This window comes from Orcinus orca, chromosome 13 (genome assembly GCF_937001465.1).
Source record: "Orcinus orca chromosome 13, mOrcOrc1.1, whole genome shotgun sequence".
Taxonomy (NCBI): Eukaryota; Metazoa; Chordata; class Mammalia; order Artiodactyla; family Delphinidae; genus Orcinus; species Orcinus orca.
In genome coordinates this window covers 29,130,623-29,144,353 of record NC_064571.1, presented here as the reverse complement: position 1 = coordinate 29,144,353, position 13,731 = coordinate 29,130,623, and the positions used below count along the sequence as shown (strand labels likewise).

Sequence of the window (13,731 nt, the reverse complement as noted above, 5' to 3'; positions counted from 1 at the left end):
CACTATGGGAAATATATTGCAACTTTTGAAATGAAATAGTATCCATTTAAGTATGTTTTAAAGACTAAAATTCATAGAAAATCTTGATTAAAATGCCTCATGAATTTATCTGTCAGATGGTACAAACTAATGTCTCATAGGTTAGATTCTGCAGGAAAGTGTATGGCTCACATGGTGTTTTAAATTTGTAAAAATTTTGCTGCCAACATCTAAAAATAAGATTTGGGGCTTCCCTTGAGAAGTCAGAATATGTAGTGGCACTCAACTTGTATTATTCCATGGCAGTTATCAGTTGACCCTGAGGCATGGTTGTCCTCTGCAGAGAGGACATACATTCTCCTGTTTGCTTCAGTCCCCACGAGTCTCGGACTCAATCCACTTCATACATCTACCTTGTCAGTCTGGTGACTGTGGGTATTTGAATTTTCATCCTTGCCCCCAGATATAGGTCCCACTGTTTTATAAAAGCTTTTAATCTTTAGGAATCTGCATGATTGTTTTTCCTTTGCATCCCTGACATTGTGCTTCTTTAACTGATGCACAATAGTATTTATTAAATAAAAATTCCAGGAGCCACTGAAATTTCTACATGTATACTTGCATGTGTTGCTTTGTTGCATTTACAGTTTTTTATTCCTGTGCATAGCTATTAGGCAAATAGGACCTACTGATCCCGGGGCAGTATTCAAACATAGGCTGGCTCTATGTTCCAGTTTTGGCATAGTGTTAATGACTTCATGTGATGTTGTTAATGCTTTTATGAGGAAACCGAATGAAAGGCTGCTTGCTAAAGTGCACACATTTATTCTTCCAGATAACTTTTTGTTGCACTGAAAAGCATTTTGAAGTCTTTTGAAATAAGATAAAAGAAGTACATCTGCCAGTTAACGTTGAGGCTGCCAAGTAAATAGAAAGGCAAATATTTTTGCAAAATGTAGTTCATAAATGAAAACTCTCATATACAAGCTATATATTAGTGGTAATTTGGTACATATAGATAACCCTGTGATCCCACTGTCAGACAATTGAGAAGGAGGTGGATATAGAAAAATTGGCAGGGAACAAAGTGATAGACTAAGGGAGCTCCATCAGAAGTCTGCACAATGAACTTACCAAATATAACTCACCTCCAGTTTGCATTTGGTAAGGATGATGTGGTGAAATAAGTTGGGCTTTGTTCACTGAGGGACCCCTATAACTTCCCACTTGTTATGTGGGTCCACTGCTACTATTATTGTTGGTCTATTTCCAGACTTAACATCCTGAGGAGAAGTCCTCTTATTTCACCGTTTGGAGAAGCCCAGCCTCAGAGCCTCTCACTTTAAAGGATTTAGAAGAATAGGGGGAAGATACTTGCTGGGGAAAATTGAATAGTGACTTCTGTATAATAGCTAAGTGAGCCCATTAAATATATCAGAAGTAAAAATCTCAGTAGAAGGATTGGAATATAAAAGTGAGGAAATCTGTTAGGAAACAACATAAAAAGAAGGGAAAATGAAAAAAAATTCAAGATTGGCCCCAGAGGGTCAACATCAAAAAGAGATGTTCCATAGAGATAGTAGAGAAGATAGAAAAGAAGAACTCAAAGGACTAGTATAGGAATAAATTCCAAAACTGAAGGATATGAATTTCCATGCTAATAGGAATTGTCATGTACATAAAAATCCACACCAAGGCACATGACCTTGAAATTTTGAAACACTGGCAAGGAAAGAGATTCTGAAAGCTTCCAGAAAGAAAACAGGTACCATATAAAGAAATGCAAATTAGACTGACATTAAGCTTTTCAAAAATAATACATGGAACTAGAAACCAAAGGAGTAATGCCTTGAAATTCTGAGGGAAAATTATTTCACTAAATAAAATGAAGGAGTAGATTTAATTTTTTTTAAAGGAAAACATGGGATGGAGGAAATGGGGCCAACATAGAAGAGGGGGGAAAGGAATTGCCATTGCAGCAGTGGTACAGAAGATCTAGAACAAGTTCAGATTGAGGACTGTAAGAAAAAGGTCGAGTTGATAGAATACCTTATGTAGTTGACTGTATTTAGAAGAGATTTTCAATTCTATTTACATTTATGAGGATGATGTAGGGATTGGTATATAGAAACATAGCAAATGCAAAAATAGGCAATTATTAACTCCTCAGTAAAAGCAAAACTTTGTAAAAGAAAATAAATGTGATTACAGTATACTAGTTGGTTTAACTGAATAATAGAAACATAACACAATCACTGAATATTGATTTAATCATCATGACTACAATTTACATAATATATAAACAATGAACATTAATATAGGGCTAAAACTTTTCAGAAGATAGATTGAGGGAATATGGGTGTGACAGGAAAGTTCTATAAAAGGTAAATCCATGTTGATCATAGAAGGAAATAAAAAAATAATTTCTGGAACTAAAAAGGATACAGCAATATAAAGGCATGTTATTTGGAAACAAGGATAGTGATACTAGAAGAAATGGCTAAATAAATTGGTGGTATTTGAAAACTGTTGCTTTCTGTTATAAGTTTACTGGAACTATTTGACTTTCAAAACCATTTGTATATGTTCTTTTGATTAGATTACAGTTTATTTTACCTTACCTCCCAAAACATGGAAGAGATGGAAAATGATATATTTGGCAAATACTAACTAAAATAAAGCTAATGAGCAATGTTAATATTGACAAAATAAAATTCCAGGCCAAAAAATATTAATATATATTATGAGTTTACCTCATAATAACAAAAATGTCAAATATACCAATAAGATAAAATTTGAGTTTTATTTTCTTTTACTCAAACTTGTATGCAGGAAAAATGACAGGAAAATATAGGTAAACCCAACAATACATATCTATCAGAAAGTGAGAGACCAGGAAAGAAAATTAAAGTAGACAAGATTTAAAAATGGAATTTAAAAGTTTGACTTACTATAGAGAACTTTTCATTTTTTTAAGAACACACGGAACACTTAGAAAAATTGATGAAGCTGTTGGTTTTGAAGAATTGATATTCAAACAGAACAGCTTCTTTGACTACAGTGTAGCTAAAGTAGAACTCAACAATAAAAACATGGAATAACAAAATGAAACAAAAATCTGTTTTATGGGTTAAGTAGTAATCCCCCCAAAATTCATGTCCACAGGAAACTTCAGAATGTGATGTTATTTGGACATAGGGTCTTTGCAGATGTCATTAGTTAAAGATCTCTAGGTTATATCATCCTGGATGTAGGGTGGGCCTTAAATCCAATGATTAGTGTACTTATAAAAAGAGGAGAGGAGGCCATGTGAAGACAGGAGCAGAGATTGGAATTATGCTGTCGAAAGCCAGGAGCACTAGGGGTCACTAGAAGCTGGAAGAGACAAGGAAAGATTCTCCCAGATAGACTTTTGAGAGACCATGTTCCTGCTGACACTTTGATTTCGACTTCTAAACTCCAGATCTGTGGGAGAATAAATTTATTTTGTTTTAAGCCACTCAGTTTGTAGTAATTTATTGTGGCAGCCCTAGGAAACTAATATACCTAATATGTAAATATTATATATATATACTAATATAATAAACATGTATTTGAAAATTTAAAAATGTAATTCTAAGTAACTCAGAAGTTAAAGTCATACTGGAAGTTACAATATATTTAAAACTAAATAATAATAAATTCTGCTATCAAAATGTATAGAAGATAGCCAAAGTGATTAGGGGTAACGTTACACCCTTAAATACAAATAATAAAAAATTGAAAAAGATTCTAGAAGGTTTACACTACCAAGTATCAAAACTTATTATGAAACTTCAGTAATTAAGACAGTGTGATGTTGGCACAAGAATAAATAGGCTGACCATAGAAGAGAATACTCCAGATTCACATATATGGACACCTGATTTACAGTAAAGGTACCACTGCAGTATGGTGGGGGAAAAGATAATCTTTTCAGTAAAATGATGTTAGGTAAATTGGATGTTAGGAAAAAAATAGAACTATGACCCCCCTACATTACACTGTACACCAAAATCAATTCTTTATACTTCAGATTTAAATATGAAAGGCATAGATAGATGGATAGGTCAGTCTTCTGGAAGAAAATACAGAGGAGTATGTCCTCACAATCTTGGAATGGGAAAACATTTATTAAATTGGATCCCCACCCCCAAAAAATAGTAGCCATAAAAGAAAAAACTGACAGATATGCCACATTAAATTAAGGGATTCTATTAATTAAACACCAAATAAAAGAGTAAAAGGCAAGCCACAGAGTGGGGAAGATATTTGCAATACATATCTCATAAAGGACTTCTATCCAGAATATAAAAAGAACTCATACAAATAGTATGAAAAAGTTAGGCAATCCAATTTTTAAAAAGGACAGAAGGCTTGAATAGGTACTTTTTATAAAAGAGACTATCCAGTAGCCAATGAACGTATGCAAAATATTCAACTTAATTCATCAACAGGGAATTGCAAATTAAGACCACAGTAAGATATCTCTGCATACCCATTAAAATGGCTGAAATGAAAAAGTTAATACTGTGTTGGTAAGAATATAGAACAAACAGTACTTATTCACTGCTGGTAAGAATGTAAATTGGTAGAGTGACCTTGGAAAGCAATTTGCCATTATCTACTAAGTTACACAAAAGCATAACAGAGCAGTTCTGTTCCTAACTATATACTCCACAGGAAAGGATGTGCGTGAGCACCAAGACATACATGAATATTCTTTTTTTTTTTTTTTTTACTTTTACAGTTTAATTTGCAAACAATTTTTGTAACAAATTATTTTTAACCAAATCATATCTTGAAAACTGTTGATATAGAAAACCCAGGGGAAAAGTGAACTGTTCATTGTGGAAGACCTTAAATTACATTATTACAGTAGAAAATACAGGAGGTAGAAGATAAGTGAAAAGACTAATGCAACATTAAATTCAAATCTGTAGCTCCTGTAGCTACTTAAAACATGGTTTCAGAAACTAAATCCAACATTTCCAGTAACCGTAGAAACAGTTAAAATTTGCCATGAAAGCCCTTATTATCGTGCTTGATATAGGGAGGTAGGAAGATGTAAGAACCAGGACACAGGAGACATGATATTTTATCTACAACTCCTGTTTGCTTTACTGAGGGTGTAGTTTCCAATTCAGTCACCTCCTTCAGCTTCAGACTCAGATTCTTCTTCAGCATTTTTGAGCCGCTCTACAAACTTTTTCATTTGTTCAAGGAAGACACTTTTCCCCTTGGCAACATGTGCATCTTTATACCACTTCAGAATGGGTTCTTCACTCAGAACTTCAGCTTTATAAAAAAGCACCACTATTTTCTGGAAGGCTTTCATGAAATGAATGTTGTCATAGCAATGCTCCTGAATCTTCAGTTACAGAATCAGTGCAGACTGACCTTGAGTTGTAAAGGCAGCAAGTAGAGGGCTGTATTGCTTCAAGTGCTTGATGGCTTGCTCTGCTACAAGCTCCTCTTTTTTGTTCCATTCCACGGTGCTCATTACACTGGACCATACTATTCCAATGACAGCTGGTTCTGGGATGTTGTTTTTCTTCATCTCCTCCTTGACATACAAAATTGTATCCTTAAATGGATCACCACGGGACATCTGTTCTTGAAGTTCTTTCTGGAGTTCCTTACGAGCTCCTATGGTTTGCTGATTCCAAACATACTGTGAAAGCTCTTTCAAGCCTGCCTCAGTAAAATACTTTGTGAAGTGTTCAACGCTTTGTTTATTGGCAGGAAAAAGTTCCATCAGTCTGTTATCCATGCTCACTTTCCGAAGACTTGGAGCTACTGCATTGATATCTTTTTCATTTATCCATGATTTAAAGAGCTTTACAGCAAAAGCTGCTGAAACCCCTTCTTTAACCTAATTCTCATGATAAAGGCTATTAAGAATGGATGCATTAAGTGTTCCATTAGCCAGAAGAACACCAGTCAACATAGCCAGCTTGTTCCTCTCCGACTCTGAAAAACCCTTTAAGAACAGCAGCAGCTTTTTAACTTCCATCTTCAAAACTTTTCTCCAGGTATTTGTAGCACCTGATTAACTTGTTAAAAACCTGAGCAAATGCTTGCATGGTCTCTAGGTCCTCTTGTGCTGCAAACACACTAACATCTGTATGCATCATGTCATCTGCCAGTGTACCACCTGGGGCCAGCATTCCACCGGCCACCAGAATGTCAAAGAGTGTTTCTGCATATCGGCGATAGTCAAGTTTTGCTCCAGAAGCATCAAGAAACTTTGCTACTGCTTCCAAATCAGTACCAGTTTCAGTTAAGCCTTGAATAATACAGTCTTGAAACTGAGTAGGGTCAAACCTCTCTTTTTCATCTCTTTTTCTGGTTTTAAAACGCTGGCCTGATAGCGTTGCCTTTTGCTGCTTTTGATTATTCATAAAAGACACCCGAATTTAAGGCGAAGAGAAAAGAACCAGAAATCCCGGAGGTGGCGGCAACTGTGGCGGTGTCTCCTCTGCCACATGAATATTCTTTACAGCAGTTTTTGTAATAGCTCCAAACTGGCAATTACCCTGATGCCATTATTTTTATATTTATTATGCCATTATTTTTCCAGTAGTATGAGTGAATTGTACCATATTAACACTGTTGAATAGTAACCAGTAAATGAGACTGAGTAAAAGACAAATATATGTTTTAACACTTAACGAATCTGACAAATATAATGTAAGAGAAGAAAGCAAGACATAAAGGCTATGTGCTGTATTATTCCATTTATATAAAGTTCAGATATATAAGTAATTTGTTGCATTTAAAATGGGGTGTTATGCTCAGCCTGAGGGAGGTTGAAAGAATGAGGGGAGAGCATATAGGGTTATATAGGCAGATTTTTTTTTTTTTACCTGGGTACATGTTCACTTTTTAACAATTAACTGAGTTCTCTGTAATTTTTTGATACATGTCTTCTGATACATAATGCAAAAGATTTTTTAAGATACTTTTTTAAAAAACAACAAAAAATAAGTACTTAGAAATGAATCTAACAAAGGACATGAAAAACTAGAGAAAATGATAAAGCTTCATTGAAATATATTAAGGAAGACTTAAATAAATTCAATGAATTGCTACTCAAAATTCCAGTAGATTTTTTCATAGAACTTGACAGGCTGATTCCAAAATTTTTTGGAAATTCAAGAAGTATATTTAAAGAATAAGGTAAGGGAACTTGCTATACCAGACATCAAAAGACGTGTGTGTGTGTGTGTGTGTGTGTGTGTGTGTGTGTGTGTGTGTACACATATATAAAATTTATATATAATTTATATATATATATAATATATATGTTTAAGACCTCACTTGCAAAGGAATAAACAAAGAAAAGTGGAACAACATGTTGACCCAGAAACACACCCATGAATGTGGAAACTAATATATGATACAGATGACATAACAATCCTGGAGAAAGGGTGAACTATTCAATAGTGTTTGGACCATTGATTATATATGTAAGAAAAAATAAAATCAGATAGATCCCTGCTGCACATTAAACAAAAATGTAGTCCAAATGATATTAAATGTAAAAAGAAAACTTTAAGCTTTTAGAATTCAGATGACCTTTGACCATGAAAGAATGATTTCTTAAATAAGACACACAAAGCACAGACCGTGAAGGAAAAAGAAAATAAGTGGTATTATTAAAATGAAAAATTTTGTGCACCGAAAGACGACATAAATAATTCAAAGACAAGACACAGACTGAGAGAAGATATTTGAAACTCATACAACCTACAAAGAAATTTTATAGTAATGTTCATTGTAATGCTTTTCAGTATTAAACAATTAGAGGGCTTCCCTGGTGGCGCAGTAGTTGAGAGTCTGCCTGCCGATGCAGGGGACACGGGTTCGTGCCCCGGTCTGGGAAGATCCCACATGCTGCGGAGCGGCTGGGCCTGTGAGCCATGGCCACTGAGCCTGCACGTCCGGAGCCTTTGCTCTGCAATGGGAGAGGCCACAACAGTGAGAGGCCCGCGTACCACAAAAAAAAAAAAAAAAAAAAAAAAAAAATTAGAAATAGCCTAAAGTTTACCAACAGGTGAAAATTGATATATTAATTCCATAGAATTCTACATAACACTGAGAATGAGTTAATTAGAGTCACTATGAGTAAATCCCCCAGTCGTAATACTGAGTGTAAAAGGCAAGTTATTTAAAGGTACACAGAGTATTATACCCTTTATATAAAGTTTAAAGACACGCAGAACCATCCAGTACATTGTTGACTAATACATGCAGCACTGTATAGTAAAAAGTTCAAGAACATCCTTGAGATTGACGAACTCTAAATTGAGCTTAAGGTTGCTACTGAAAAGAGAGAATGGTATCATTGAGGCTTTACACAGGGTATCATTATCATTATATCATTATATCTGTAATGTTTTATCTTATTTCTTAAGCTCTATAGTAGACACATTGGTGTTCATTATGTTGTTTTTCGTAATCTCTATTGCCTTTCTGACTGCTTTGTTGAAAAATATTCATTCTTAGAGATAGGAAATGAATCTCTTGTCAATCCATTGTAAAAAACATATAACCGTATTAACTGCTTGATAACTGTATCCTAGTTGTTGTATTGGTGATTTTTAATTTATTTACCAACATTATTATTTTGCACTTGCGTTTTCTCATACAATAAAAAAGAAAAGAAAGCTTCCCTGGTGGCGCAGTGGTTGAGAGTCCACCTGCCGATGCAGGGGACACAGGTTTGTGCCCCGGTCTGGGAAGATCCCACATGCCGTGGAGCGGCTGGGCCCGTGAGCCATGGCCACTGAGCCTGCGCGTCCGGAGCCTGTGCTTCACAATGGGAGAGGCCACAACAGTGAGAGGCCCGCGTACCACAAAAAAAAAAAAAGAAAAGAAAAGAGCTGATTTTAAAAGACCAATAAGGTAGATAAATCTCTAGCAAGTATGACCAAGAAAAACAGAAGGAAAATAGAAAGCATTAGACAAATTTAACCTCAGGAGATTTTAAAGAATTATATAAGTACTATATATAAAATCTAGATGATATAGATGCTTTTCTAGGATTATATGAAATATCAAAATTTGCCCCCTAAGTGACAAAAATTTTGAATAGTCTTGTTCAGATGTACTTTGCTACTTTGAAAGATACCTGATCTGGATTTTTTTTTTTAACTGTTGCATCAAAACAGCAAAGAACAGATTTTGTTTAAAGTGATTGTACACAGAAAAATATGGAGAACTTTCCAAACCCCCCAAAACTGTCATATGTTATAAAGTCCTTAAAACTGTCACAGCTTTTACATGGTTGAGCCTAAGAGATGCTTTTTTTCCTAATATATAAAGAGGTTTTTGTTTTGGTTTTTGTTTGGGGTGGAAGGGGTGGATTACTTGCTTGTGTTATCTTTTCCTTCTCCCTGGGATCAAATGACATCATTATTCCAGATGCTCAAGTTCAAGTTCTTACCACTGGGGATGAGGACCTCTCAGACAAAAACCAGAAAAAGGAGATCTACAGTGAAAGGGCAGTGACCGAGGCTTCTCGATCTGAAGAAAAAGAATCCTTGCAGAAAGACATTACAGGTAGTGGAACTGAATCATCTGCCTATTGTTTTATTCTGACCTTCTAAAATGAATATAAATAGAAAAATATTATATATTCTTGCTCTCTTCAACCCTCCATCTTGTTCATATGTGAAATAGGATGTTAGCTGCAACTTTTGGTGTACACTGGCAGGTAAAACTAACATTTTTAAAGCTCCTTGAGATATTTTTGGAGAACTTTATGAATATTATACACAAATTAATCGCATTGCCAGAAATTCACATAATGGACTTTTAAAAACTCTGATAAAAACATTTGTTGCCATGAGATGCTAATTCTCTAATAAAATTGTTTTATATAGGCCTTTGTTCTTCAGGAATTTAGCTTGTTTACTTCCTAACTACCTTCCCAGTTAATTTACTTTGGTAGGACTGTGCTGATTAAAAATGCCTGTAAAAGTGTGTTTCGTTTAGGATAGTTTTGGCTCTGAGAGATGAAAACAAAAACAAAATGACATTGGCTTAAAGAATACAGAAAAGAGTATCAGGGAACAAAGCTCTGTCTCTCCTTTTGCTTCAACATTTTAGCCTCCATTCTCATGCTGTAGTTGTCAGACACGTATTCCAGCCAGCAAAAAGGAAAACAAAGGAAAAAGAGGGCTTCCCTGGTGGCGCAGTGGTTGGGAGTCCCCCTGCCAATGCAGGGGACACGGGTTCGTGCCCCGGTCCGGGAGGATCCCACATTCGTGCCCTGGTCCGGGAGGATCCCACATGCTGCGGAGCGGCTGGGCCCATGAGCCGTGGCCGCTGAGCCTGTGCGTCCGGAGCCTGTGCTCCGCAATGGGAGAGGCCACAGCAGTGAGAGGCCCGCGTACCACAAAAAAAAAAAAAAAAAAAAAGGATAAAGAAAAAAGTGTATTTCTTCCTTTAAATACTTCTCAAAAGTTAAATGTACCATTCCCCTTCCATCCTATTGGCCAGACTTATTCACATGGTCACACCAACCTATGTTGCCCGGGAGGCTGGGAAATATAATCTCTATTACGGTATGCCCAGATAAGTCAGGTTCTATTTTAGAGGAAAAGGAAAGTGGATTTCAGAGGACAGCTGGTAGTCTGCCACAAGTATAAATAGAAACATATTTTGGAGTATAATTAGCCACTTCTCTTTTTTGTGTATTGATTCTTTTTCAGAAGTTATATTGTATTCTGGGCAAATATTGTATTTGAAAACTTACCAGCTTTTTTGCTGTTTTTAAACAAATGCTTCAGAAAAAGTTTTGATCATGTTAATTTCCTCATCAAAAAGTTTTCATTGCCCTTGAAAATAAAAACTAGGACTTCGCTGGTGGTGCAGTGGTTAAGAATCCGCCTGCCAAAGCAGGGGACACGGGTTCGAGCCCTCCTGTGCTCCGCAGCAAGAGAAGCCACCGCAGTGAGAAGCCTGCGCAAAAAAAAAAAAGAATGAAAACTAAATTTTTTAGCCTAGTCTTTCAGAACAGTAGAATGGGCTCCCAAAGAACTTTTCAAATGCTAATTTTTCTCTCTTTTCCTTACAAATTCTATAATCTAATAAATTATATACTTGCACTGTTTCTTAGATGTTCAGTTGCTTTCCTGATTCCATTTTTTTCATGTGTAGTCACCTTTGCCCAAAATGCTTTTCTCTTTCCATCTCTTTTTTTTTTTTTTTTTTGCGGTATGTGGACCTCTCACTGTTGTGGCCTCTCCCGTTGCGGAGCACAGGCTCCGGACGTGCAGGCTCAGCGGCCATGGCTCATGGGCCCAGCCGCTTTGTGGCATAGGGGATCTTCCTGGACCGGGGCACGAACCTGTGTCCCCTGCATCGGCCGGCGGACTCTCAACCACTATGCCACCAGGGAAGCCCTCCATCTCACTTTTTTTTGGTTTTAAACATCTTTATTGGAGTATAATTGCTTTACAATGGTGTGTTAGTTTCTGCTTTATAACAAAGTGAATCAGCTATACATATACATATATCCCCGTATCTCCTCCCTCTTGTGTCTCCCACCCTCCCTATCCCACCCCTCTAGGTGGTCATATAGCACTGAGTTGATCTCCCTGTGCTATGCGGCTGCTTCCCACTAGCTATCTGTTTTACATTTGGTAGTGTATATAAGTCCATGCCACTCTCTCACTTCGTCCCAGCTTACCCTTCCCCCTCCCTGTGTCCTCAAGTCTGTTCTCTACGTCTGTGTCTTTATTCCTGTCCTGCATCCATCTCACTGTTTATCCAGCGTAACTATCTTCTCACACTAGTAGATGCTTGAGAGGTATTTTAAAATAATTTTTGTCAGCTTCCTGTCTGAATCTTGATTTTCCTCTCTTAGGTTCCAGTGCTGCTGCTGCTTCAGAGCAGTCAGCTCAACTACAAGACACGAAGATTGTTAATCTACCAGACACTAAAGCCACTAAACAGAAAGAGGAGATCCACAGTAAGAGGACAGTTCCTAAGGAAGGCTGGCCCGAAGAGAAGAAATCCTTGCAAATAGATATTGCAGGTAATGGGGAGTGGGGTAGGGGGTGTGAGAGAGAGAGAGCATGCACACGCAAACGCCTGTGTCTATGTGTTTCCACTTAATTCTGATGAGACTGTAATCTCACAATTTAAACAGAGTTCCATTTTTTTATTTTTTGCTTTCTTATGCATATCACTTCAGTGCTTCTCTGTCTGTGTGGATGTATGTATTTATTTGTAAGATAATTGTTACTTCTGGGAAAAGATACTGGCAATTTAGAAACAAAATTACAATTAAATACCCAAGGCTGATAGTATTAGAAGTGAAGTATCATGTCTCAACACTGAAACAGCAGAAAGCTTAAGGCATTCCAGATGACTGTGACAAAGACAGAAAGAACCTCAATACAAACTTTTTAAAAATTACAATAAAAAAGACCCAAGATCAAATCTATTTATGTTTACCCATGGCCCCCTTTCTCTAATAACATAAAAGAAAACTGTATAGGACACAAGCTGTTACTACCTAGCTGTCAAACTTTATGTCTTAGAGGAATATAGAACAGTATCCAGATAAGAAAAGAAAGGAGTCAAGAAGCTAATCTGTGGATACTGTATTTTGAAAATAGTCCTCGTGCAGCTGCTAACATCAAGAATGTATTAGGTGGATGATTTTCCATAAGGGCACCAAGACTACACAGTAGGAAAAGAATAGTCTCTTCAACAGATGGTGTTGGAAACCTGGATATCCACGTGCAAAAGAATTAATTTGGACCATTACCTTTTACCATATACAAAATTAACTCAAAATGGATCAAAGATCCAAACAGAAGAGCTAAAATTATAAAACTCTTAGAAGAAAACATGGGGGAAAAGCTTCATGACATTGGATTTGGCAATGATTTCTTGGATATGACACCAAAAGTATAGGCAACAAAAGCAAAAATAAATAAATTATACTGTATCAGAATTTAAAACTCTGCTTCAAAGGATACAATCAACAGAGTTAAAAGACAACCTGTGGAATAGGAGAAAGTATTTGCAAATCATGATAAGTGATGAATATCCAGATTATATATGGAACTTCTAAAACTCAACAACAAAGAAACCCAATTTAAAAATTGGTAAAGGACTCGAATAGACAATTCTCCAGGGAGTATTTATGAATGGCCGACAAGTATATGAAAAGATGCTTAATATCACTAATCATCAGAGAAATGCAAATCAAAACCACAATGAGATACTACTGCACACCTATTAGGATGGGTACTATCAAAAGAACAGAAAATATCAGTTGTTGGCAAGGATGCAGAGAAATTGGAACCCTTGTGCACTGTTGGTGGAAATATAAAATGGCACAACCATTATGGAAAACAGTATGGAGGTTCCTAAAAAATTAAAAATAGAATAACGATATGATACAGCAATCCCACTTCTGGGTGTATATCCAAAGGAATTCAAAGCAGGATCTCAGAGATATCTGCACACCCATGTTCATTGCAGCATTACTGACAATAATCAAGATATGTCCATCAGCAGATGAATGGATAAATATGTGTGGATAAATGGATAAAAATGTGATATATATACAATAGAATGTTATGCAGCCTTAAAAAAAAGAAAATCCTGTCACACGCTATAACTTAGGTGAATCTCAAGGACCTTGTGCTGAGTGAAATAAGCCAGTCACAAAAAGATAAACATTGTATATTCCACCTATAGGAAGTA

The 13,731-nt window shown here is 36.2% G+C and overlaps 1 protein-coding gene and 1 pseudogene across 10 annotated transcripts in view; one reads left to right on the top strand and one right to left on the bottom strand.

Moving 5' to 3' along the window:
- The window catches only part of ALMS1 (ALMS1 centrosome and basal body associated protein), a 229,005-nt gene that overhangs the window by 158,531 nt on the left and 56,743 nt on the right, over positions 1-13,731 (top strand). For 9 of the 10 annotated variants that reach the window (XR_004475344.2, XR_004475343.2, XM_033400506.2 and 6 more), the window contains 2 exons: positions 9,427-9,564; positions 11,876-12,046. Coding sequence is in view for 7 of the 10 variants with exons in the window: in XM_033400506.2 (XP_033256397.2) it covers positions 9,427-9,564; positions 11,876-12,046 (309 nt within the window). In the remaining 3 variants the exon portion in view is untranslated. Of the gene's footprint in view, positions 1-9,426; positions 9,565-11,875; positions 12,047-13,731 lie in introns of those variants that run through there. The other variant, XR_004475345.2, reaches the window with a different exon arrangement.
- Positions 5,040-6,473, bottom strand: LOC101289830 (eIF5-mimic protein 2-like; annotated as a pseudogene).